General features: G+C 41.6%; 1 protein-coding gene across 1 annotated transcript in view; it reads left to right on the top strand.

The window, feature by feature from the left end:
• Window positions 1–27,027, top strand: part of gpc3 (glypican 3) — a 414,131-nt gene that overhangs the window by 201,761 nt on the left and 185,343 nt on the right. The window contains exon 3 of the mRNA XM_079556226.1: window positions 25,445–25,871. Coding sequence (XP_079412352.1) covers window positions 25,445–25,871 — 427 coding nt within the window. The remainder of the gene's footprint in view (window positions 1–25,444; window positions 25,872–27,027) is intronic.

Raw genomic sequence — 27,027 nt, 5'->3', positions numbered from 1 at the left:
GTCTGTTCATCTGATGTTAATCCGACCCAACAAAAAGCAGCTACTTGACGGAATTTGATTTAGCATTTAGCTCAGAGGCTACTTTTTATACGCCAACATATATCTAATCTAAAGTAAAATCTTTGACCCGTACATTGTACATTCATGAATGATTTCTAACTAGGCTTTGATCTCACTCAAATGTGGTCGATGGGTTGACAACAGCTATAGGAAAAATACAGCGAAAAGGCATCCAGACTCTCAAAAGTGTCTTTTAATTTCTGTGGTGGTGGTGGTTGTGACGTCATGTGAACACAACCTATACATCTGTTAACTCATTGACTGCCAATGACGCCTACAGACGCCAATTGAAATCCGAACGTTGACTGCCAATGATGTCTATAGACGTCAATTAGGTTTTTCAATGGGAACAGCTGCAGATCTTGATTCTATCCATGAATAAATGCAGAGTGTGTTATGTATTATTCATGCACATTGACACAAGTAATGCTACATGGGTTGTGATGATGATGATGGTGATGGTGATGCTGATGATGATGAATAACAGTAATACTAACATGGTAATAAATAAGGCATAAGGGAAAAAAAATACACTTGTTATAAAGTGTAACATACTGTGATTGTTGACTTAATGTAATGCATTGTTGCATTTGATGTAAATATGTAACCATATGTTATTATTGCAGCCACATTATTATTGAAGTGAATAGGGGGTGGGAGTTAATAAGCTTGTCTTCTTCCCACTCCTTCTCGAGCTAGAATGCTGTATTTTTGTAATTATTATTATTGTTTTTCTCGCTTTTGTGTCTGTTTTGTGTAGCTCGAAATAAAATATTCAATCAATCAATCAAATCTTAGTTGTGCTGCCTAATGCTGCCCCCCTAGTTACTCATTGCTCATTCGTTTTCTCAGCTTTTTGGTCAGAAAACAGCATTTTGGGTGATTTCACTTATTTTCTACGGACGATTACTAAAGAATGGAGAGAGGTACAAACAAACTTTTTTTTAGATGAATTTTTTTTTTGGTGGGTTTCGTGTTGACATAGACCTAGACCTAAATCTTCTATGAAAAACCTCTGGCAATGGGGAGCTCTCTGATTTGAAAATGGCTGACAGTCAGTGAGCTAAGTGTGACATCACACACAGAATTAAGCTTCTTCCGCGTCCAAACTGTTAAGAGCTCTGTAGATAAACACAGCAAAAAACACTATCTGAATCTCCTGCTGAAATAACAACAGATAAAAGGCAAACAGGGTTACAACCATTTAGAATAATATTTCTCACCATTTCCCCAGGCAAAAACAAGAGATTTTTACATTTAAAATAAGCCTTCATTGTGCATTTAAGCAATTATTTGATCTATCTATCTATCTATCTATCTATCTATCTATCTATCTATCTATCTATCTATCTATCTATCTATCTATCTATCTATCTATCTATCTATCTATCTATCTATCTATCTATCTATCTATCTATCTATCTATCTATCTATATCTATCACGGGAGGCTGCAGACCTTTCCATCAAAAGCACCATGTTGATTTTTCGGACTGACCATAGATCTGCTCACGATTCAACTCGAACTTTCCTGACGCCGAGGAACCACCATCTATCTCAACTATCCATCTGCTGCTTCACTGCCGACGGCTCATTTGGACGTTGCATTTGTTTGTCTGTGTCATTTCCAAACGGCTCCTGTGGACGAGGGAGAAAGACTATAGCGTTTCGTAAAGCGGTGTCACCTCGTCTGTCCCACGTTTGACTCTTCCCGTTCATGGTGCTTGCTGCATAAAGGCCCGGCTGCGCGCAGAGTCCTGGGACAGCGCCAGTCGGTCGGAGGGAGACTCAACTCTGCCCTGCTTTAGACCACAGAGACACGGGGATCAATGGAGTCAATGCGGAGAGGCACAGGCTGTATTTAGTAACAGCCTGGACCGGCAGGACTGCAGTATGAGACACAAAATCACAGCTGGGGATCATATTTTTATTGCTATAGTCTTGAAACTGCACCTTTTCCCAAATATCATGCATTTTATCAACAGAAAGATCAGATATTTCAGTTGTGGATTCTGTGGTCCACATGCAAAAGCATTTAATGGTTTTGTCCAATATCCTGTCAGCTCATTGCTTCTTCTCTGTGGCACATAAAAGAGCGCTGTTCGAGCACTGATTGCCCGTGGACCTCTATTTCATGACTCATTTCATAATGTGCTTTGCTAAATATATTTATGTTCAAAGCATCGTCTAAATGTTCTTGGGAAGCGAGCGGAAATGGCTGAAAGGGATGCTTTGATGCACAAAGTAACATTAGCCAAAACCTTGGCCTTTGAATGTGCGCTTTAGCTCATGTGTCATTAGTTCATCGACGTCTGCTCTGTTTTTGTAGAGCAATAGATTCTTTTTTGAGTTAGAGTTTTGAGAGTGAAAATGTAAGTGTTTTGGGGGCTATGTCATGTAGTTGCTCACTTGTTACGAGGCGCAGGCGCAGCTCTCAGATGAGGAGAAAAGAAGCAACAAACTGGAGAATTGTTTAGTGTAAATACAATAATCCACAAAGACTTTATTACAGACTGCGCTCTCTAAATCAGAGTCTGAGCTGGATTTAACCAGAGCTTAATGTTGTTCGTGCTGCAGCGTCTGCAGTGTTTACAACATACAGGCTAACATTGCTAACTCGCAGCTAGCAGTTTTGGCCATTCTGACGCCATTTTAAGCCCAGGGGTTTATTCATCTGAAAAACTAACCCAGCGACTAAAAAGTCCTCAGAAAATCCCAAATAAAGACATACAGCATGTTTATATTGAGCGAAAATGAGCTGCAGCAGAACAATGAAAACGCTGTAGCTACTCGCTAAGTTACTACAAACACACGAGAAAATCCACACGGAGCTGAAGTAAAGACGAAAAGAGACCATTTAAGTAACATCTCAATACTATTGTTAAATAAAAACACATAAATGAATAAAGCACAGGCATTGATGAGCTTTTGGACATGGGCTTTTCTGTCTATGATGGACAGAGCAATAAAAATAAAAAATTATATTGAATGAAAAATAAAATTAATGGCATCAGCACAATTCTAATATAACTGCTCTTAAATGTGTCGCCTACTTTACTTTAGGAAATGTACATGAGTAAATTAACTAATTACAAACCAATCTGCTGTGAAAAAAGTAAGAACGTTGAAGAAAATGCCTTGTACTCGTATCGGTATTCGGCATCGTCGAGTACTTAAATCAAAGTACTCGTACTCGTATCGGTTTTAGAAAAAGCGGTAGCGGTGCATCCCTATTAAAAGCATTCTGTACCATAGCATTAGCTTGTGCTTATGCAATTTATTACATTTGAATCAAATGGCAAATCTCAATGATCGGCCATGGTGCTTATAGCTCGACAAGTCTGCAGCAGCGGGAGTTACAGCTCATTGTTTGAATTAGAATATAATCAAGAATTGCGATCACATAAGGAATAAGAAAGATGGGATGGATTGTGAACATAAGTAGAAGACCCGCATCCCCTGCAGTCGAACCCAGATATCTAAGCAAATCGTTTCTTAATCGTCACTAAATGCTAAAGTTTGACATTGTGCCTTTCCTGATCTTGGCCGAGCGGTCAGACCCTCCGCGTGGGATGTTTCTGTCTATTTTCAGCTGCGCCCCAACCCCGCCTGTCCCTGGTCCTCACACCTGCTCCCTCACCTTGCCCTTGCTGCTTGTTGCTTTGCCAAATGCTGTCCTCGCTGTCACCACCTGCCCACTGCTGCCCGCTGCTGCTGCCCCGTGTGAGTGTGTGGGACGTGTTTGTGTGTGCCTCTCTCTGTATCTGTGCCGTTCGGTGCCGGTCGACAGATGGACAAACCTAATACTCCTCTCCCGTGCTGCCCCGCTGTCCTCTGGCCCGCACGCTCCACTGGTGATGCTATCAGGGCTCCACCAGCATCGTTTCTGCCGTGTTCCTGGAAGCAAAGGCCTCTCCCTGTTTCCTAGAGTCTTTAATCATCTTGCCTTTTGTGGCCCGTTCATAAAAGCCGGTTTTGCAGCAGAAAATACAGTTTGGACACATTTAGTTCCAGCTTAGTCCCTGTTTAGTCTTATTTTTCTTGATTAGACCTGGGTTAGTTTGGTCCTGGTTGGTTTGATGCTATTGGAAGAGGACTCATTAGTACTGGCCTGGGCTTTTCAAGTTACAAATCAGGTCAAGCACGTCTCAAACCTTGTTTTAAAGGGTACTTTTCAACAATCAGAAATGACTAATAGAATCAAATGTTTGGACTTCATGCTATTTAATGTTTGACATGTTTCGCGGTGTGGATTTAGGGCAGCACAATACTTCCTTTTAAAGAGGGGGTATTATGCTTTTTTCAGCCACATAGGACCAGTCTATAGCACACTACAATGATGACGAAACCTTCTGTTGGTCTGTAAATGCAGTAAATTAGAAGAACTGCCTTGTATAAAATTGCTCTTTCAAAATGGTGGTAGCAAATGACTTGAAATAGGCCCCTGTCTCTTTAAGAACCTCTGACCCTTTCCGACACGCCCCCTCCACACGCTGTCTGTGGCATCACAACAACACTGCGCTCCTTGTCTCAACAGTATTGAAACTATGATCGGTGCATTTTAATTTTTATTGTTGGAAAGGAGCTACTGTTTATCACTTTGTGAACAATGGCCACACAGGATATTATTTGGAGACGAACCTTCCACACCGGACGCTTGGAAGGGGCTCTTGCCTGAAAAATAACTGCTGTTTGGAGGCTATCTCTTTGCATCTGCCATGCCCTATGGATCTCTAACTATACCCCCATGGACGACACCAGGATCTGCAGGAGCCCATACGATTCAAAGACGGACATTATCTGTGCAGGTGGACAATGGTTTTTCGTTAGCTTGTTATAATCGACTACAGCTCATTGTTGATGAAAAGTCTGTAATAAACCACAAATGTGTAAAGCCAGGCTCATTGTGTGATCATCGTAAAGGCTGCTTCGAGTAGTTGCCTGCTTTATTGACGTTATTTGTGCATAATATGCTGCCTGTTTTCAATGAATGTTGTGAAGGTGAAGGTTGTTAGCTTGTCGCGGCTAATAGTGCCTTAGCTCCGGGAGAAAACCACTCGGCTACGACTCACTGTAGATGAAATGTGAGCAATAAACTACAAAATCAACAAGCCAGGCTCCGTGTGTGATCATCATAAAGGCTGCTTCAAGCAGTTGCCTGTTTTAGTGGCGTTTTCAATGCATAATATGCTGCTTGTATTCAGTGAATTTTCCCGTTAGCTTATCGCGGCTAGCTTGTTAGCTCCGGGAGAAAACCACTCGGCTACGACTCACTGTAGATGAAATGTGAGCAATAAACTACGAAATCAACAAGCCAGGCTCCGTGTGTGATCATCATAAAGGCTGCTTCAAGCAGTTGCCTGTTTCAGTGACGTTTTCAATGCATAATATGCTGCTTGTATTCAGTGAATTTTCCCGTTAGCTTATCGCGGCTAGCTTGTTAGCTCCGGGAGAAAGCCACTCGTCTATGACCCATTGTAGATGAAATGTGAGCAATAAACTTCCAAATAAACAAGCCTGGCTCCGTGTGTGATCATTGTTAAACGGTTCTTTATGTGTGTGGTGGTTTTATTGACTTTATTTGTGCATATTTCTCGTTTTCACGTGATGACTCGAGGTTTAGCTTAGCATTAGCTTTCTCCGGAGGCTCTGTGCATCATCAAGGCCCAGCGCAGAACCAGCCGCTGAAATAAGTGTTCTTGTCACCGGTTTTAATCCTGGGTGTTTCGGTAACAGAAACACTGATGTGTGTCTTTGTAAAAGTCTGCTGTGGCTCCGGTTCACAACACATGAAGCTCCATGATGACTCTGTTTACATCTTAGGGCTAGACACTGCGGGGAGGGGGTTCTGCTGAGGGGCAGTGGTTGGTTACTCGGCTGGTGACGAAAGGTCGGAGGCGTATCCTGGAGGTCGAGGGCGTTTCCTGAAGGAATCAGGCGTTTTATCCCTAAAATGGCCGCCATCAGAGTTTCTACAGATTACTTGAAAATACGTGAATGTGCCAAGGCAACACTTCAGGCATGGTTTTAATGAGGGAATGACTTAATAACATGATGTAAAGCTTGAAAAAGTCGATTTTGCATAATACCCCCCCTTTAACCTCTTAACCATTACCTGAACCGAGCACATTTTCTCCAGTTTGCTTCACCCAAATCTAAAAACTTCTTGAAAAAAATAGTGACAAAAACAAGGATGAAAAAGTGTCAATAACGCAACAAAAAAAGCATCAAAAATGCAACAACAAAGGCCACAAAAGAGCAACAGTCGTGCAACAAAAGAGTAGCAGAAAAGTGACGAAACGCAACAAAAAAGCAATGAAAAAAATATTTAAAAAGTGACACAATGCAAGGAACAAGATCCCTCTAGATCTAGATCAGGGGCCCTTTGGGGCATGTCCAGTAGCCCTTGGGACTCAGTATGAGTTTAAAATAAAGCTATTTTAATATAATATGGGGTCAATATCCTATAAGTGAACAGTGTACGTTTAAAGGAATAGGCCACCGTTTTTACATACTGTGATATGCTCTTACCTCACTTTAGACGTGTTAATATATCCCCGTCTGGTCTTTGTCCGTGCGCTCTGTCACGCAAACGGAGCACATACGCAGCCTCTCCCACATGTCACATAGCTCCAAAAAAGCTCACATATAGAAGTTACCAAGCTCTTCCACGTGTTCCCTATTTAAATAAAGTTACGTGAAGTGTTTTCATGCGAAGTATGAGTAGTACACAGAAATGTAACGTGTCGATTTTATAAGCAAATAAAAAGGGGGACTATATTGTGAGGCGTAATGATACAAGGAGTAAAACGTCCGCGCAGTAACTCCTAAAGGTTATTGACGGAAGTGAGCGGTGGAAGTCTTTAGGAGTTACTGCGCGGACGTTTTACTCCTCGTATCATTACGCCTCACAATATAGTCCCCCTTTTTATTTGCTTATAAAATCGACATGCTACATTTCTGTGTAAATATACTTCGCATGAAAACACTTCACGTAACTTTATTTAAATAGGGAACACGTGGAAGAGCTTGGTAGCTTCTATCGTGAGCTTTTTTGGAGCTATGTGACATGTGGGAGAGGCTGCGTATGTGCTCCGTTTGCGTGACAGAGCGCACGGACAAAGACCAGACGGGGATATATTAACACGTCTAAAGTGAGGTAAGAGCATATTACAGTATGTAAAAACGGTGGCCTATTCCTTTAAGTCTTTAGGATTTGTTTTTAACTGGTAGCCCTCGAACAACTTAATGCTCTTAAAGTAGCCCTCAGCTGAAATAAGGTTGGTGACCCCTGCTCTAGATTATGCAGGTCTTAGCTTTCAAATGAGGCCTTACACTGGCTTATTGCTGGGTTGCAGGTGACATCACAGCGTTCTAAAGGCCTATACTATTATATAAAGGAAAAATTATTTTGTCTTTGAAGAAATTTTCTTTTTAGCTCCTTTTTATTCTAGAACCTGCAACCCAGCAATAGGCTGTAACCTTTTAGATTTGGGCAAAGCTGAACTGGAGAAAATGCACTTGGTTAAGGCTGAGAAGAATGAGGCCAGTGGGGTCTGAAAAAACTCCAAATTTGATTCAAAGGACATGTTGTATAAACATATTTGATGAAGACCAGATATATAAAATAAATAAAAAAGTAATTCCAAATCAATACAGTATTTGGCCTGTACAGCCGGTGAAATATTGCGACTTCTCTTTAATAGATACAGACGGCGTCACTGGAATCGCCCATATATGGTCATCTTTGAAAACAGTTAAGGGGGATAACAATTTTCAAAAAATGTAAACTTTCTCTAATTTTTCAAAAACTACTTTAACAAATGCAGAATTATAAATATAGTTTTCTACTAAGTAAAGATATAAAAACATGGAGAGGAGCAAAGTGGTTCAACAGCCCATAAATACATAAATAATGGAGAATGCTAACATAATGCTATATGTTAGCATCAGGCTAATGCTAACGGTTAGCTAGCGCTAGCTAGAACTGCCGTTTTTTTGCTTCTACTGAACAATCTGCTGTGAATAAACATCCATATGGAGCCGATTTACACTTGACTTTATTTGGTGATAAATAAGTTCATGTTCCACCAGAAAATGTCTAAAAATTGTGAAAAAGTGTATTTCTCAAAAGATTCTATTTTCCCCCTCGGCGAAGCCACGCCCCCTTCTATGACGCGATGCCATCTGTATCTATAGAGTGAGTTGTTAAATCTTCACATCGATAAAGTGGTTGTGAAGCTACTCGGGCCGAACGATATGGACAGAATTTCATATCTCGATATTCAGATATCTCGAAATCGATCCGATATAACTATGGGTTAGGTGAAAACTAACCATTTTTCAGAAAAATAAAATCATAATGCAAAAGAGTGCAGTTTTATTTATTAAAATCGATATCGTTAATATCTTTCTTTTTCGATTTTAATGTTTTGAATGTTCATATCTCGATATCGATACGATAACGATATATTATTCAGCCCTAGAAGCTACACAGGGTCATTTTGATGCATGAAATTTACTAAACCGTCATGAAATGCGCGTATTATTATGATTTTACTCTAGCAGTATGTATTTCAGTCTTTACTCAAATGAGAATGTCAAATTTTCCTGGACATATTTATAAAGTCCAAAATCTACATACAATGAATATGTTTTCCCCTGAACTGCACATCCTTAATTCCACCATATCTTAGTCCTGGTCTCGTCTTTAATCCTTGATTTGTCCTGCCCTTGATCTGGTTTATTTCAGGTCAAGTCCTGGTTTAAAACTCATCTTACTTTTGTCCTGCTTCCAATGATGCCTCCCTTTGCCCCGCCCCTTAAACTCACCCGGTCCCGCCTTCTGTCTCTGCCTCACACTTTGTAAAAACCCCACACTAGCAGATCATTGCCGGGCTAATTATGTGGATCAGAGCTGGGGTTGGCTGGGACGGTCCCGCTGTGAGAGGGAGGTTGTTAGGAAAACAACATATTGTAAGGAGGCAGCGAGCAGATGCCGAGGTGCTGAAGACAGAAAATGAAAAGTGGATCGCTCAGAGCTCTTCCCGTCTGCACCTGTCTCCTATTTACTCAGAACTCGTCCTCTGGTCCCGTTATTCACAACTGGAACATGCTTCTTTGTTCTGCTCTTTGGGCTAAGGTTTACTTGGTCATTTTAACAACAAATAAAGGTATCATTATTATTTCCATTCAATGGCATTTGTGGAGTGTTGTGTGTGAAGTAACAGCGGCAAACTCACAATGGGTCTTTCCTCACAGTATCCGTCCAAAATAAGAGAAACAAAAACAGAAAGTCATGAGTCCTGACAAAGAGTTTAGCTCTGGTGTGTCAGGAGCCTCTGTCCTCAGCGTGAGGCTGCAGCTCACAGATGGTACAAGAGCAGGGGCGAAGCTGACACAGGCAGCAGAGGGACTGGGGCCCCACAGCAGATGGACTAACATGGCCCACAGTAGAGGGACTAAGGGGGCCCCACAGCAGATGGACTAACATGGCCCACAGTAGAGGGACTAAGGGGGGCCACAGCAGAGGGACTAAGGGGGCCCTACAGTAGAGGGACTAAGGGGGCCCCCTCAGAAACACAAAATCTGGATTTTTTCTGTAAGCAAATATAAAAATATAGCAAAATCCAAAAAGTTATTCCAGCTTAAAACACTGCAATTAGTGCAATTAGTGCATTAGTCTTTAATTTAAGTTTGATAAGGGGAATAGTCTGTCTTAAACTAAGGAAAAAACATCATTTAAATTAGATGACAAATTCACACAATAATTGTAAGTGCAAAAATAATATAATGTCGCCTGTTTTCTGATTTTCGTAACAACCCACACAACGGAAAATGAAACATAGTCATCTAAAATATAGGGGGGGGGGGGGGGGGGGGGGGGATGAAAAGATGAATACAGACTTCGCTCTAGAATCCTGGCTACGGCCCTGCGGGGGCCCCATATAAAACTGTCTGAACTGAACCTAGATCAGTCTGTTTTGCACACATTCACTCACCCACATGAATGAGTTAACACCAAGCCCCAAGTATTCACAATACTGACTGTTTATTTCAATGTACTGCTCATTGTCGCCAGTAAGAAACTTCACTTCCACATATACTTCCACATGACGCAGCTGACGGGCAGATGCAATGTGGCCCTAATGCTGAAGCCCCCACTGCTCACGCCTCATGGTTCTGACCAATCAGCGTGGCAGAGAGAGCGGGACCAGGCAAAATCTGGAAAATTCATGCTAATTTGACTCATGGAGGAAGTTTATCCAGTATCGACAACGACTAAAGGCACTTCTAAAGCATAATAAACAATGTTCAAAACTGTGACAAAACTCCAGGAGACGAGTGCAGGGGTTTGCAAACTCCTAATTTTGTCCAGCTTTATGAGTGGCATTAAAGATGTAAATACATTTTGCCAAAGCCTGAATTGTCACTGAGTGTTTGTACAATAAATACTTTAGTGTGAATACTGTTTTTGAGACAGTCAACCGATCAAAAATATCTGAGTCCATGTAAGACAGCAGTCAGAAAGCAGCCCCTTCCCTTTATGCCCTGTAGATTTGTTCAGCAGCACTTTCCCCCAGGACGTCCCATCCAGGCACATCCTTTCATACCCAGGGCCAGGTGTCTGCAGCCTTTCGATCGTCCCGGTGGCACGCAGAGGTGACACTCCCTTCAGAGCGATGGATCGTTCTCATCGGCGCAGTAATTTATCGATGTTTTCCTCTCGCGAGATAATGGCTGCGTGTCCCGCTGATGGATGGGGCGCTCTCCCTCGTCACCCTGTCAACCTGTAGCCAAGTCTGAGTCCCACAAGTCTGACTTATGTCGCCCGAGCACCCAGCTATTCCACGCATCAATTATAACAGTGACAGCATGCCGATAGATTATACAGGTTTTGTTCCAGCTCTGCTGCTAAGTCCTGGTTTAGTTCCTGGGTTAGACCTGAGTCGACCTAGGTCAGTCCTGATTTCTGGTTCATTCCTTCTTTGATCTTAATTCAATCCCACAGTTACTGTTTTTATCTGTTATTTAGCGAGGACAGCAGTGTTGGGCAAGTGGCTTTCAAATCGTAATATATTCTATATTAGTGATTAAAGCTTTAAAAATGCAATAAGTTTGTATTACATTTTACTCCTTCAAAAATGTAGCTGCGTTACACTACTTTGAGTTACTTTTGAGTTACTTTTTGTAAAATACTGAAAAAAGCCATAAAAGTAATGCCACCGGGCTGAAGTGCAGTCAGAAATTTCCTTTTCCTTCACTTTCCCCTATTCTCTCTCTCTTTTCCTTTTTGACGACATTAAAGCAGTACTAAGTAGCTCATGCCCCTAGAGGCCATAAGCGCCACCGCAGGTGTCGTAGCATGCTGTGCTATTTTACTCATTAATTGTCCGTGAGAGTAAATACTGCACTGACAGAAAAGACAAATGGACAGAGGGATTTTGTTCATCCAATTACACAATGGAGATAATTTTTTTAACTCAAACTTGGCTGTAAATACTGTTTACGAGGCGCTAGCCCCAGTTAGCTTTGCCCGTTAGCATGTTAGCTTCTTCTTCGTGATTCCGTTAGTGTGTATTGTTGGCTCCGACCCGGTGGCAGGAAAGTTGCAATTGTGGTTTTCTGGCCAGAGACACCAGGGAGAGATGAAAGACCCTCAAATCATCCCAGTAACACTTGTATTACTCCAGAGGGACTACGGAAAGGATTTATTCAGGTAAATAAGTTACTTAGCTTTAACTACACAAACTGCAGATCTTATACTCCAAACTCCAACTTGATTTGGTGCTGCATTTTATTTGGGAGGAGTTTTGTTTCATACATTTAAATGAACGCTCTCGTAACTCGAGTTACTTGAAATGTAATGACTAATAGCATTATAGATGCAGAATCTCTTCACAGCACATAAGCATTGATAAAAAAGACAATCAAAGCCTATTATTGAGCAGTAGCTTTGAAGCAAACGGCTCACGACATTGAAGAGGTCCGTGCTGAGACGCCACAGAGAGTTTTTTTGTAATTCGCAGAGGAAACTCCAATATCTACAAGCTTTGCGACCACAAAATCGCTCTTTAGATGTTGACTATTCCACACTGTCTCATCGCTGCCCTCTGTCCTCCACATCATTACCGCTCTTTGTCAGATCTCCTGAATATTAAACAGGCGGTGCTTCGCCAGTGTCGCTAAGGTCTGTGTAACATCTCCTCACGTTGTAAATTAGAAATGCCACTAACGGTTTGACGAAGTGGTCCAGGTGTCAGCGTTTTGTTCAAGGCGTCGAGACTTTGCAATAAATCCATGTCAACAGAGGTCAGTATTTCAGTGTTTAAACCTGCGAATGACGACGGCCGTGACACAAAACAGGCCACGGCGTAATTTATGGACGCGCCGTCAGACAAGTGTATGGATGGTTTTGGTGCCATTTACATAAATCCAAAATAAAGCAAGGCATTGGTGAGCTAATGTGGCTAATGTGGCTAATGTGGCTAATGTGGCTAATGTGGGCGGTTATAAGGTTTTGTTCGGGCATCTGAATGTTTGCAGGTACACTTGTCTTGCCTGTTGTCAGAACCGGGAGACTTTGTGGATCGTTGACTGGATTGGTACATGACTTTTTAAATTATTCATTATTCTCTTTAACCCCTTAATCCCCGCATTAACCGAGTGCATTTTCTCCAGTTTGTTTTTACCCAAATCTAAAAGCTTCTCGTAGGGAGCTTACAGTTTATAGGCCAGTATAACCATAGATATATATAAAGGCTCGATGTCTCATACGCGCTGCTGGCCAATGGAGGGCGACGTCCGCACACGGCGGCCATCTTGCCACATTGTGTTTTATGGTGCATGTATAATAACCATAACTTTCTCAATTTTCTACCGATTTTCAAACGGTTTGGTTTGGTATAAAACTCAGAGATGTAGGTATGACACTGTGTACATCTATATTTCAACATGCTCCAGCAAACCTTTTGTAAATCCATGAAGATTTGAGCGAGATATGAGCATTTGTGTTCGTGCTAATCAGAAAGCTTCCCTGTGGCAAGATGGCCGCCCGTTATGCCGGAAGTGACTCTGCCTTAAGACATCTAGCCTTTATACTGTATAAAACGCAATCGCGAGTAGGGCGAGGCTTAAGCTCCATAAGGGCGCCGCCATGTTTATTTCCCAGAATTCCGCGGGCGGGTGCATCAAACACTCCAATTGCAGTTTGTTTGAAATTATTTTTAACATTCATTATTTTAAACATTTGTAGTGGCCATAGTTTATGGAATGGGTTGGGAACCACTGGTCAACTTAGTGCAGGTCTAGCTATACTGAGTGACGGGTTATAGGCACTGTACTGGACATTTCTTTGTAATAACTCCTAATCTCAGAATATCAAATGTGGAGATTAGTTTTTATAATATCACAGGATCAAACTATTTATTGATGTTGATTATATTTTTACTTGGGTTGAAAATCCTCATACAGCAGCATTCGAGAGAAACCGGTTATGATATTGTTCTGATATATGTGCAATTGCTGTTTTAGTTTGCAGTCTTTTCTTAAAGGGACTTTAGAGGCACCACAACTGCCTCTAAAATCCTGCACTGTCACTCGGAAAGGTGTTGATTCGGGTCTGAAGTGCCGTCATGCACGAGCTTAATATAGAAGCTGCAGTTACGCATAAGGCCTGAGGTGGCAGTAGTGAGTATAAAATCACGAACTTGCATCAGCCCCTTTAAATGTTAATGCTCTTGGACATCTTGAAAATACGCACAGTGAAGTCTTGATTTGAAAACATAAATTGCAAATCCATCATAATCCTACACTTTCCCCAAAAATAGAGCAAGACGTATAATTATTTACGCGTCATGGAGCAACCTTTTTTTTTTCCTCATCAAAACTGTCAAATTGAATTTATCGCAGTTCAGATATATTCGCCCTCAAATGAGCACAGATGCAGCCCTGATATTTTCACATCTTACATATTGCATTGGGCGGCACGGTAGCGCAGCGGTTAGCGCTGTAGCTTTCATTATGCTTTGAATACACAGTTCATCCTGGAGTCACAAACCCAGATAATATTTCTGCACAATTAACGAGAATTACTTGAGTTTCCTTTATGCTTCACTATAGATAGAAACGGAATCTCGTCATAGAAGGGGGCGTGGCTTCACCGAGGGGGAAAAATTTGTTTCTGGTGGAATATGAACTTATTAATCACATACAAATAAAGTCAAGTGTAAATCGGGCCCATGTGGATATTTTCTCACAGCAGATTGTTCAGTAGAAGTGAAAAAACGGCAGTTGTAGCTAGCGCTAGCTAACCGTTAGCATTAGCCTGATGCTAATATGTAGCATCAAGTAGCATTTTCCATTATTTATGTATTTATGCGTTTTTGATCCACTTTGCTCCTCATGTCTTTGTATCTTTATTTAATAGAAAACTATATTCATAATTCAGCGTTTGTTAAAGAAGCTCTTATAATTAGAGAAAGTTTAGAGAGAAATTTTTCTCCAAATTGTTTTCCCCCTTAACTGTTTTCAAACATGACCATATATGGGCGATTCCAGAGATGCCGTCTGTATGTATATTTACCTCATCGTTTGCAGATTGTGTTTGACATGTTTTCCTTGTGTTGTTGTTAAAAGTACTGATATACGCTCATGCTCAGAAGAAATTGTTAAAGCTAACTCCAAAATATTCCTTTAACTCTACACTGCGTTTCACATTTCTACCCAGTGCACTTTAATATCAGCTTAGTAGTGTTCTGACGAGTCTACTTTTTCTCATTTTTCCCATATCTTTTCCTTTAGTTCCAAACTAACCATACCCGCCCCTCTCCTCTTATGTGTCCTGCTAACGCTGTTGACCTGCTGCAGTTGGATCCAGTGTCTACCTCCAGAAATACCGTGTCGGCTGCATTAGCGGACACCTGATCCGCCGCATCGCTTTGATTTTTTTTTACATAAGAGAGTGAAATGTGCAGGAAATGTTCTCCCCGCCCTTATCATCACGGCCACACTTAAAGCCAGAGAAACACATTAATGGAGAGCGCTCTCGGCCCGTATCTGCAGCTTTGCAAAGTGGCTCCTCTCCGCGGCGAGAGGCACTCAGGTCGCGCCGCTGGATGGAGGCGCTTTTCCTGGAGTGAATTTCGATGAGGAGTTTGCGTGCCCTTCATCCAGGCATCGTCTTGTTCAGAATAATGAATATCTGTCGACTCTTCGCACAACTTTGACGGCTTTTGAATTGACTGTTTTATAGACACTTCAGCGCAGACAATGCCTTTATCTCAGTAATAATGCGCCGCACACTCACGAAGCAGCGATCTCTTTGTCGTAGCTCTGGCCTTTGAAACTTGTGCTGACAATCATCCATGCAATACTTGATGAAAATATGATATACAGTAAGAATCATTTGTATTCATCAACACTGGTGCACAAAAGGCTGTGGTGAAAGATGTCAAAAGCTAAAGAATTACTTTAACCCCTTTCCCCCGACTTTAACCCGAGAACACTATAACCGGATGTTTTTCACGTGAGCAAATATATTAAAATATATTATCTGAGTGGTCTGGGTCTCTGTAGCTTCAGCTTTGTCTTTGAGATCCTTGATGGCCTGGGTGTTTTCTTTATCCAAAACAAACTTTTTCCTACAGGCGCATGTTTTCACCCAGTGATAGTGATAGAAGGTAGGGCAGGGTTAAAGGGATATTTCAGGATTTTTGACATAGGGCCTCATTTCCTAGTTATCCAGAGTGTTGCTGATTTCTGGAGACATTTTGTAATTCATGCAGAGTTTTGTGGCGCTAGGCTAGTGCTAGGCTAGCTCATTTCTATGGTATCAGCTAGCCTGCATTACAAACAGTCTGACCCGCTCCACAGAGCACCTGAGGCAAATCACTTATAACACCAGACTAACCATATAAATGTCTGTGTCCATAGAATAATTTTTGGAATATAACTGACCTTGCATCACATGAATGATCGCATTTTGAGGGACTATTTTCCAGCAGATCACTCCACCGCTGTAGCTTATACAACCACGAAGCTGATGCTGCTCAAATATAAGGTATTTTTAATGCAAAATAGTTGAAATGATTCTACACTCTCAAAGAGTGACAAAAATGCAGCAAAAAATTCAACAGAAATTCGACAAAAATGTGCAAAAAATCAACAAAAAAATTACAAAAAAATCAACAAAAATGTGACAAAAAGTGACAAAAATGTGACAAAAATTCAACAAAAATGTGACAAAAATTACAAAATTTCAACAAAAAAATTACAAAAATTCAACAAAAATGTCACAAAAACTCAACAAAAATGTGACAAAAATGAAAAAGAACAAAAAAACATACAAAAGGTGACACAACACAGCAACAGCGCGAGGAAAAAGGTCCGTTTTGTGGGTCTTCGCTTTCAAATGAGGTGTTACACAGCCAAAAGAGGACAGAATGCACTCGGTTAAGGCGGGTGTTAAGAGTTTAAAATATGTATTTGTGGAAGTGTCACAATTACGCTAATTTGGGCCAGGCTGGTCAGAGTCCAGGGCTGTTTTTCAGTCCCAGTCCGCCCCTGTACGTGACTGAAGGAGTTTGTGTCCTCTTCTGTCTGAAAGTGTTACCGCACTCTCTCTCAGCTCCACTCACTCGGCCTCAGACTCAGCCCAGACTCAGCGGGAGCAGGCAGCCTCTGAAACGCAGACAGATGTGCTCCGCCGCTGCTTCCTCTGCTCCACAACATCCTCCAGCTCCACTGTGCACCACCCGCATTCACACCGTCAGGAGGGACTCGCAGCAAAACTAACACACTACAGTTTTTGTGTCACTTGGTAGCTCGGTTTTACCTCTGCATTTTTAAAGTTCGGCTCGATTCATTAGGCTGTTAAGTATTCATGTTTTGGTTTGAATCATTTTTCATGAATAAACTGGTTGAAGATAAATCTTTACGGTGAAAATGTAGCTGCTGACCTTTAGCTCGATGCTAAATGATCGATAGCTTCCTCTCTCAGGCAAAAACACCCAATCCAAGCCATTTTTTTCATTCGTGTAAATCCTGTAAAACAGATCTTCCTGATGTTTGTCCTAAATACTCCACTGTCTTTTGAATTTGGTCGGTCTTCATCGCAGAAATATAATTCCCGGAGCTTAGCGAACTGAGATGCTGCTGGACCTCACACTCACACACCACCAGGAGAAAGAGGTGGGCTGCCAACAGACTCAGCGCAGTGTATAGTCTAGTTACAGGGGTGCCCAAAGTGGGGTCCGCGGGCGGGTGGGGCCACGATTACGCTGGCCCACCAAAAAGTGACCGACCTTTGCAGGCATCTGGTTAAAACTAACTCTCTCCCATTCATTCTCAGTGCTAAATACGGATGCAGTACACTTTTTGGCCACCAGCGTCAAATTGGGAGCGCTGTTTCCCACCCATCAACTGTCCCATTTTTTCTTTTATTGCAAAGGTCGTTGACATCAACAAAGGTACATGTTAAAAAATGACTTATTAAAGAATTTATGCTGAACTGACAACATGATCTAATATCGCATTTTCTTTGAGGTAACAAATGAGTGAAGTCACAGTCAGGTACTGTAGATACAGGTGGTGTATCTTGGCTTTTGCAATAGTTAACATTTGTTTTAATCTAGCATGTTATTTCCATAGATAGAATTGATAGAATTAAATACAAATCGGGAAGTGTGGGCATCTCTGCTGAGGCTGCTGCCCCCGCGACCCGGCCCCGGATAAAGCGGAAGAAAATGGATGGATGGACAAGTGTATACCAAAATTTAAAATGATTATTATTATTTGCAGTTACATGTGTTTCATGCTTCGCATCGTCGTGTTTGGCCCGTGACCCACTGGCACTTTTTCATTTTGGCCCTCTTTTGGGCACCCCTGGTCTAGTACAAGGGTTCTCGAACTTTAAATCAAAAGGTTGGAAAAATAAAATTCACAGACATCAAGGCTCATTGCACTAAAACTGTAAACATTTGAATAGTAAAAATGGAAAATGCATTTGTAAATAAAATCAATGAATGATCAGAGAGCATTTTAAAGATGGGGTATTCTGCTTTTTTCAGTCACATAGCACCAGTCTATATCACACTACAATGATGACCAAACCTTCTGTTGGTCTGTAAATGCAGTAAATTAGAATAACTGCCTTGTATAAAATTGCTCTCTCAAAATGGCTGTAGTGAATGTCTTGAAATAGGCCTCTGAGCCTTTCCGACATGTCTGTGGCATCAGTGGGGAGGGGGTTCTGCTGAGGAGCAGTGGTTGGTTACTCGGCTGGTGACGAAAGCTCGAAGGCGTCTCCAGGAGGTGGGGGCGTTCCTAGGAGGACTCAGGCAAACCTATCCCTAAAATGGCCGCCATCAGAGTTTTTACAGAATACTCAAAAATACGTGAATGTGCCAAGGCAACACTTCAGGCATGTTTTTAATGAGGGAATGAAATAATAACATGATGTAAAGCTGGAAAAAGTCAATTTTGCATAATACCCCCCTTTAAATCAAGAGTAAAGTTCTCACGAGAGACCTAAGCTCCAGGATGTGCCTATTGGTCTGATTTAAACCGTATTATCCGGACTATAAGTGATGGAGAATTATAGAGTTAATTCGGCCATGGCACATTCCTTTCGAATCTTATCATATTGTACTGTCAAAGGGGAACATTCAGGCGCCGACCTTCTACATGACTTGTGGCCTAGTCAACGTGGCACATTGTCCGAGAGGTAGACTGTTAGTGCCTACGTGTAACCGAGGCTATATAGCTCTCTTCATGTGGAAGTATCCCCAGACTCTGAATGATCAATGCTCTGAACATTGTGTTGACTGTTCAAATGTCTCCAGGCCTGTAATACGGTAATAAACTTCTACCATGTAAGACATCCAGACCGTGTCCCGTCTCTCCATCCACATCTCCTCCGGACTCCTTTAGTATTTCTCTAACAATAAGTCACACTGTTTTTCATAGTTTGGCAGGTGGTGCATCTTATACTCCAGAGTGACTAAAATCCTTCAATAATACTCCCCTTATGCAAAACTCAAGAGCTCATTGTAGCTGTGAGAGCGGCCGCTACCTCTGCCCGCTATTCCAGCAGACTGTGCACCTCTATACGCTGCCCCTACAGGCCAAAGCTGCAACAACAGCCTGATGTGGCAATAAAATCCACAGCGCAGGGGCGTCACCGGGGTCCAGACCAAATCACCTCCAGAGTCCGGAGTTTAAGAAGGCCTGAACTAGTATATAGTGTGGGCCATTATAGTGAATGAGGGGTTGGGGATTCGGGTTTACATTTGGACACAGAATCAGATTTACTTTTTCTTTTTGCTTAAACGACAATGCATGCATACTTTAAATGTTTTAGGCGTGATTTTTCTGCCGCTATTAAATTTTAGCCTTGTTTTAGCCTCCTTTAGCAGGTCAGTGTCAGTTCGTCTGAAACTTTCCAGCAGTGAAAGCTTCAAGCAACAAAACGTGACTCACTTATAAATACAAACTGACTGTCCTAATGTGACGTGCATAAAGCAGTCATCGCATCTCAAAAAATATGTACTCCCGAAACCTTTCAAATCTTTCACGGCAAATGAAATGAAATCGTCCCATCTTCTTTTCTCGACTGAATCCAAGGACTCTGCTTTCACAAACTCTGAAAGGCTTCATTTGAGACCCGAGAGGCATGACGGGAATGGAATTAGACTCCCCGAGCAGAGGAATAAAAAGATGAAGTGGCCGGATAACGTTTGTGGTGTGAAAATCCAAAGCTGTCTCTTTCCTGTTGTCTTCCCCCTCATGATGTATGTACTATATATGTATATACTGTATATACTCCCGCAGCAGCCTCAGTAAACGACGAAGCTCTTTCTGTGTGTTCATTCAGCGTGGAGTTTCCTCTGGTCAGACGTCAACCCGAAACATGCACTGATGTTCTGACATTGAGTTTACAAATGCAAACATAATTTCAGAGCTGTTTCAAGAGCAGAAGCGGACACACAAACATATAAATGACCTGGATTTAGATTGTTCTTATTAGAGCTCGACCGATGTGGGGTTTTCTAAGGCTGATATGCACAGCCGATATTTTTGGAAAATTCTTCCCAAATGGATGGATGGATAGATAGATAGATAGATAGATAGATAGATAGATAGATAGATAGATAGATAGATAGATAGATAGATAGATAGATAGATAGATAGATAGATAGATAGATACTGTAGATAGATAGATACTGTAGATAGATTGATACTGTAGATAGATTGATAGATACTGTAGATAGATAGATAGATAGATAGATAGATAGATAGATAGATAGTGTAGATAGATAGATACTGTAGATAGATAGATACTGTAGATAGATAGATACTGTAGATAGATTGATAGATACTGTAGATAGATAGATAGATAGATAGATAGATAGTGTAGATAGATAGATACTGTAGATAGATAGATACTGTAGATAGATAGATACTGTAGATAGATAGATAGATAGATAGATAGATAGATAGATAGATAGATAGTGTAGATAGATAGATACTGTAGATAGATAGATACTGTAGATAGATAGATACTGTAGATAGATAGATAGATAGATAGATAGATACTGTAGATAGATAGATAGATACTGTAGATAGATAGATAGATAGATAGATAGATAGATAGACAGATAGATAGATAGATAGATAGATAGATAGATAGATACTGTAGATAGATAGATAGATAGATAGATAGATAGATAGATAGATACTGTAGATAGATAGATACTGTAGATAGATAGATAGATAGATAGATAGACAGATAGATAGACAGATAGATAGATAGATAGATAGATAGATAGATAGATAGATAGATAGATAGATAGATAGATAGATAGATAGATAGATAGATAGATAGACAGATAGACAGACAGATAGACAGATAGACAGACAGATAGACAGACAGATAGACAGACAGATAGACAGACAGATAGACAGACAGATAGACAGATATATAGATAGATAGATATTAGTGTCATGCCCTGGCAATATAGCAGATTGTGAATCAGACTTTTGGATGTCCAGCTTTGTCTCTTCTTTTTTGTTGACGGCCTTGTGGTGCAGTGCTGCAGGTTTCAAATCCCTGCAGACTTTACGGATATAAAGCTAAACTCTCCACAGTCTTTTTGCAGTTTAGTCATGGACATCAAAACACCAGAGTGACGTGTCTACACCAAGCCTAAAGAGTTTAGTTTTCGTTCGAACACATGATACAATTTCTCCTCATTACATGAATCTTTCCCTTAACCAAAGAATGATATACCAACAACAATGCTTTGAGGATCAATCTAACACCGTTTTTCTTGATGCTGTCGATGCTGCTGCAGTGTTGAACAGATCTATTTCTGGCTTTAACTTTATATTTTCCCTCTCGCTAATAAGATAAGATAAGATAAGATGATACTTTATTGATCTCACAGATGGAGAAATTGCATTCGATGAGAGAGCATCCGGCAGCAGCACCCATTCAGTGCGCACCACTCTTTTTCCACTCTTTTTTTTCTTTGGTGAAAGTAATATATGGGTACTTATAGCGAATCTGCGTTCAAAGACCACAAGCGCTGCTATTAGGAAGCGCTCCCTTTTAATGTTGAGCTCAGATGCATTTGCAAAGAGGGCGACCCGAGCGGGGGACGTCAGGCTGCCATTGTTACCCATCGCTCTGAGGAGAGAGGATGCAGATGTTTCGTGTTTTTGAAGCCGTCATTATTGCGGTGATTACAGACTTGTATCGTCACCTGCTGCCTTTAAACATCTGAGAAGGTCATTCTTTCACTACAGTTGCAACTAAACAAGGGTTGGAACAGGCCGCCGTTTTTCCATACTGAGATATGTTCTTACCTGAGCTTAGACGAGTTCATGTGTACCTGTCTGGTCTTTACGTGTGCGCGCAGTCACGCAAAAAGATCAAAGATGTTGTTAGCATTTAGCCTCTCCTCCTCTCCTCTTCTCCTCTATGGGGCCAATCGGGGGTGACGTTAGAAGCGACCGAGCTCTTCCACGTTTTCCCTGTTTAAATACAGTCACGTGAGTAGTTACACGATCCAAGTATAGCTACACAAAATGAAACATCTTGATTTTCTAAGTGGACTTCAACATCCGCGCAGTAATATCTTCGCTACTAAAGAATTCTGAAGATATTACTGTGCGGACGTCGAAGTGCTAATACAGTAAGTACAAACAGGTATAATAGAAACAAACAGGTGTTTAAGTACGAATTGAAATTCCATGTTCGTAAGTAGGGCTGTGCAATTAATTGAAATTCGATTCCGATTTCGATTATTATACTAGACGATCACAAAAATAGCATAATCGAGAACAAACGATTATTAAAGATGAACCTCCCGCTCGTCCGTCCTGCGCGGTTTGTGTGACGCGTCTGATCAGCTGAACCAGCGCAGTGACAGAACTGTACATAATATCTACTAATATTTTTTATACCTAACTCTTAGATAACGCCACTGTTCAGAGCTCACCTTGTGCTGAAAGGAGAACAGCTGTTTTAGAAGCCTCGACATCCTTTGCTCAGGCGCTGGTTTGTTTAGTAGAAAAGTCTAAAACTCTTCTTCAGGAGCAGATCAACGGAGCTCAAACAAACTCTTATTACTTGATGCTTCTGAGATGATTGTTTCTGTTTCCTGAAGGCTCAGGCTTTGGTTTGACATAAAAACATTAGCGCTGAGTGATGACGTCATCAGGCCACGCCGCTCTGTTGGACAGGTGTGAGGGCTGGCCAGCAGGGGGCAGGTATCCCTATAGGATTAGTTTAGAAACGTGAGCATTTAAAAAAAAAAATGCTCTTATTGTCCAAAGAAAATGTAGTCCATAGTTGTTTTTTAAAATAATAATAAAAATGAATAAATAAAATAAAGATTTTTTTTTTTCAAGGCAACAAATAATCGTTTGAATAATCTTGATTTCAATCATTACTAAAATAATCGTGATTATTACTTTTTCTATAATCGAGCAGCCCTCGTCGTAAGACGGTTGGAAGAGTTAAAAATGAAGAGTCCTCTAGCAAAATGGGAAATTCACAAACAGTTCGTTTCTGAAATTGCTGAAGGCACCAGTTAAATTCCCCCATAGAGCCATCATGCTCAGTGACACACCCATAGTCTGGGATGTTCAGCATTTGTGCAGCCAAAACAAAACACGACCTCCGCACTTCACCAGCCACAGGCAACTCATAGTGCGGTCGGGGCACATTATAGTGCAGGAACTTTTGTGTGGGACGGTTTTGGTCCAAAGTTTCGTCCTGTCCGCTTAGAAAATCAACATGTTTAACTTTGTGTGACTATACTTCAAACGTGTAACTACTCATGTAACCGTATTTAAATAGGAAAAACGTGGAAGAGCTCGGTCGCTTCTAACTTCACCTCCATAGAGGAGAGGAGGAGAGGCTAAATGCTAACAAAATCTTTGGTCTTTTTGCGTGACTGAGCGCACGCGTAAAGACCAGACAGATACACATCAACTCATCTAACCTCAGGTAAAAACATATCTCAGCATGGAAAAAACGGTGGCCTGTTTCTTTAACCTGCAGATGAGGACACAGGCACTGGTTTCACAAAACATGGCATCTGAAAGCCAAGAACCTCCAGAATTCAGCAACTGGAGCTTTACTTGAGGATGCACTCGCACAAATTAGGACTCTGATTGGAGACAGATGCTTGATTTGCAGAAGTAGGAGAGAGATGGATCTGGCAACCCGAATGTTTTGCTCATTTTGTTTGCTGATTGAACAACCGTCCTGAAAATGAAAAGTAAACATCCAAACACAAACGACTTTTCTATCATGTACAAAGTTTTTTTTTTTACTGCTGAACAAATCAACGTCACAATTAATAACAGTAAAACCGATAATTGTTTTGAACTGGTTTATGTCAGTGAGGTTATGTTTATAGATTTATTACCAATGAAAAGTGGGTTGAGGGAGCGAATCTGGTCTGAAACCTATCTTGTAATTATTGTAATGATGTAAAAGCAAACTACCTACTGACCTTTCATTTTTCCTAACATGTTGAAAATATTACAAAAAGAGAACAGCCATAGTTTCCTAGGCTGAGCGGTTCTCCCACAGCAGTGGTTTCCAGCCTGTAGGACACGTGTAGTTGCCCAGAGCTTTGTCTGGTCTGAGGGAAAGGTCATAAGATATTATTAGTCAATTAAGTAAGGATTAAACAACTCGGAGTCGTGCATTAGACAGTTATAATGCACGACGCGGAGTCAAGAACACCACGATGCGCAGTGTTGTTACTCCTGCATTATAATCGTCTAATGCGGCTCCTCGTTGTTTAATCCGCTTATACCAGGGTCCCACAAACGTAACATTTATAAAAAATGTTTTTTTCATTGACTAAACTCCCTAAATCTGCCAGACTACGGGACTATTTTGTGTGGGTTATTAGCCGGTCACTGAAGGCTGGTCTCAGAGCGAGTCATTCTCCGCAGCTATTACGAGGATCTCAGTCAGGCTCAACGACACAACATCAGCACAGAATCACAACACAACAGGACTAACCCGGAAACACTTTTCCCTGGAAGTAAACACCGATATGCGGCACTCGTGGGCAGGAGTTATTTACCTTTTACGCTGTTTAACCTGAAGCTAAAGCTAGCTAGCTCAACCAGCTCAACTGTTTATGGAAACAGCTGCGGTGGAGTCGCTCACACCTGGGCCCCCCCAACTGAAACTTTTATGTTTGACTTTACTAATCCAGACAAATATGTTTAAATGCTGGATCATTTTATGTACGCCTGAAAATGATGAATAGCCTTAACCGTTTTCAATAGAAATGTAAAGCTCATATGTTATTAACAGTAGCTAACCTAGCTGCTCACGCTCCTCTACAAACATTTATCAAACGTTTGGTTTTGGCCAAAAACGTTGAAATTAAACAAAATCCATCTCATACGTTCCTGTCAGTCACTAATTACGCCTTTATCTGATTCAGCTGTGTCATGCGTTGCTATGGCGACGCCACAGCGGAGTGATATCCCAGTGATTTAACTACCGGACTACGTGTGCGGTTATACCAAAATAATGCACCAGCCAATCAGAATCCAGTATTCACCAGGGTATAAATAGTAAATAATCCTCACATGTGATAGAGAGAGGAGTTCATCTGCAGAAAGCTCTCTAAATCCTACAGTTTTGGGCAATATGGAAGGCCCTGTTTCCAGCAGGAGCAGAGGGGCTTCTGGGATAAAAGGTCGGGAACTGCAGGATGTTGAAGTGGGCAGAGAGTTGGTTGATCTTTGAAGTGATACTCATCCCGCTGTCTCCATTGATCTGACTGTTTGATTGAAGTCTTGCTGCTGATTCATATTAAATCAGTCTCTCTTCTTCTCTCTCCTCAGAGGCGTTCGACCTGGTGCTCCGTCACGGCCGTAACTCCACCCTGTCCCTGCTGAGGTCCGAGTTCCCCGCGCTGGGCAGCGGCGTGCACAGTCTGGTGGGACAGCTCTTCATGGACATGTCCCTCTACATCCTGGGCTCGGACTCCTCGGTCAACCACATGGTCAGCGTCCTGTACAGCCGCCTCTTCCCTCTGGCCTACAGGCGGCTGCTGGGCGGCGCGTCCCCCTCCATGTCCGAGGACTGCTTGAGGGGCGCCTGGAAGGACTCTGGTGCTTTTGGATCCTACCCCAAACTCCTAATGACCCGTCTGTCGCGCTCGCTCCTGGCCACGCGGGTTTTCCTCCAAGCGCTGAACCTTGGCATCGAAGTGGTCAATACGACGGACCACCTGCGCCCGGGACGGGACTGCGGCCGCTCCCTGCTGAGGTTTGGGCTTAGTCTCCTATTTTCCTACATGATTTCAGGAGATAAACGTGAAGCACCACTGAAGTCAATAAACTGAATAAAGCATAATGGGCCACACACTAAACAAAGCTTCTCACTGCTGTCATATTTTGGCAGGTCATAAGAGAAAGTCAAATTTTGCAATCCTCTGTTGTACAGGTCAATTATGCAGTGAATATTTCAGTATTTTTTCTCAGTCACATCAGAATCATGTTTACCACCGAGGTTTGAGTTAAATGTGAAGCACCACAGGATAAAAAGTCACCAAGTGGGTAAAAGTTGCAAAGTAGCAAAAGTTTACTATTACTTCTTAAAGGGATATTTCAAGATTTTTGACATAGGGCCTCATTTCCTAGTTATCCAGAGTGTTGCTGATTTCTGACTACTGACCTTATAATTCCCTTTACTGCACAATCCTCTCCTCTGTCCTATGGCCACAGGCGACACGGAGAAAAACACGGCAGAGCCTCCATTTAGTCTGTGTTTTTGGACTGAGAGTAAAAGTCACACTGATAATTTTTCTGCTTTGAGTCTGAAGAATAAATTCACCTCCTCGTCTCTTCTGTAGATCGTAAATCCGTTGCGAAGTTTCTTATTTAACAGCGGAGTCTTTGTTCACGGACCTGAGTGGATCCATGTGGACGCACACATTACCTGAGCTGGCTCCGTGTTCACTGTGAAAGTTTTAGAACTTTTTGCTGCTGACGAAGCTTCATGGATGATGAAACATTCAACACTTACACTACAGACGGCGGCTCAAGAACCTTCGTCTACAAGAAAGACTGACACAACTGAGATCTACACAAACATGAACCTTACTTACTTTGGGGCAGCATCGTATTGTTAAAGGGATATTTCAGGAATTTTGACATAGGGCTTCATTTCCTAGTTATCCAGAGTGTTCTTATATTTGAAGAGTTTCGTGGTGCTAGGCTAGTGCAAGGCTAGTGCATGTCTATGGTATCAGCTAGCCTGCATTAAAAACAGTCTGACCCGCTCCACAGAGCACCTGAGGCAAATCACTTCTAACACCAGACTAACCATATAAATGTCTGTGTCCATAGAATAATTTTTGGAATATAACTGACCTGCATCACATGAATGATCTCATTATGAGGGACTATTTTCAAGCAGATCA

This window comes from Gobius niger (genome assembly GCF_951799975.1).
Source record: "Gobius niger genome assembly, chromosome: 5".
NCBI classification, from domain to species: domain Eukaryota; kingdom Metazoa; phylum Chordata; class Actinopteri; order Gobiiformes; family Gobiidae; genus Gobius; species Gobius niger.
The sequence above is the reverse complement of the archived record's forward strand: the minus strand, read 5'-3'. Positions and strand labels throughout refer to the sequence as shown.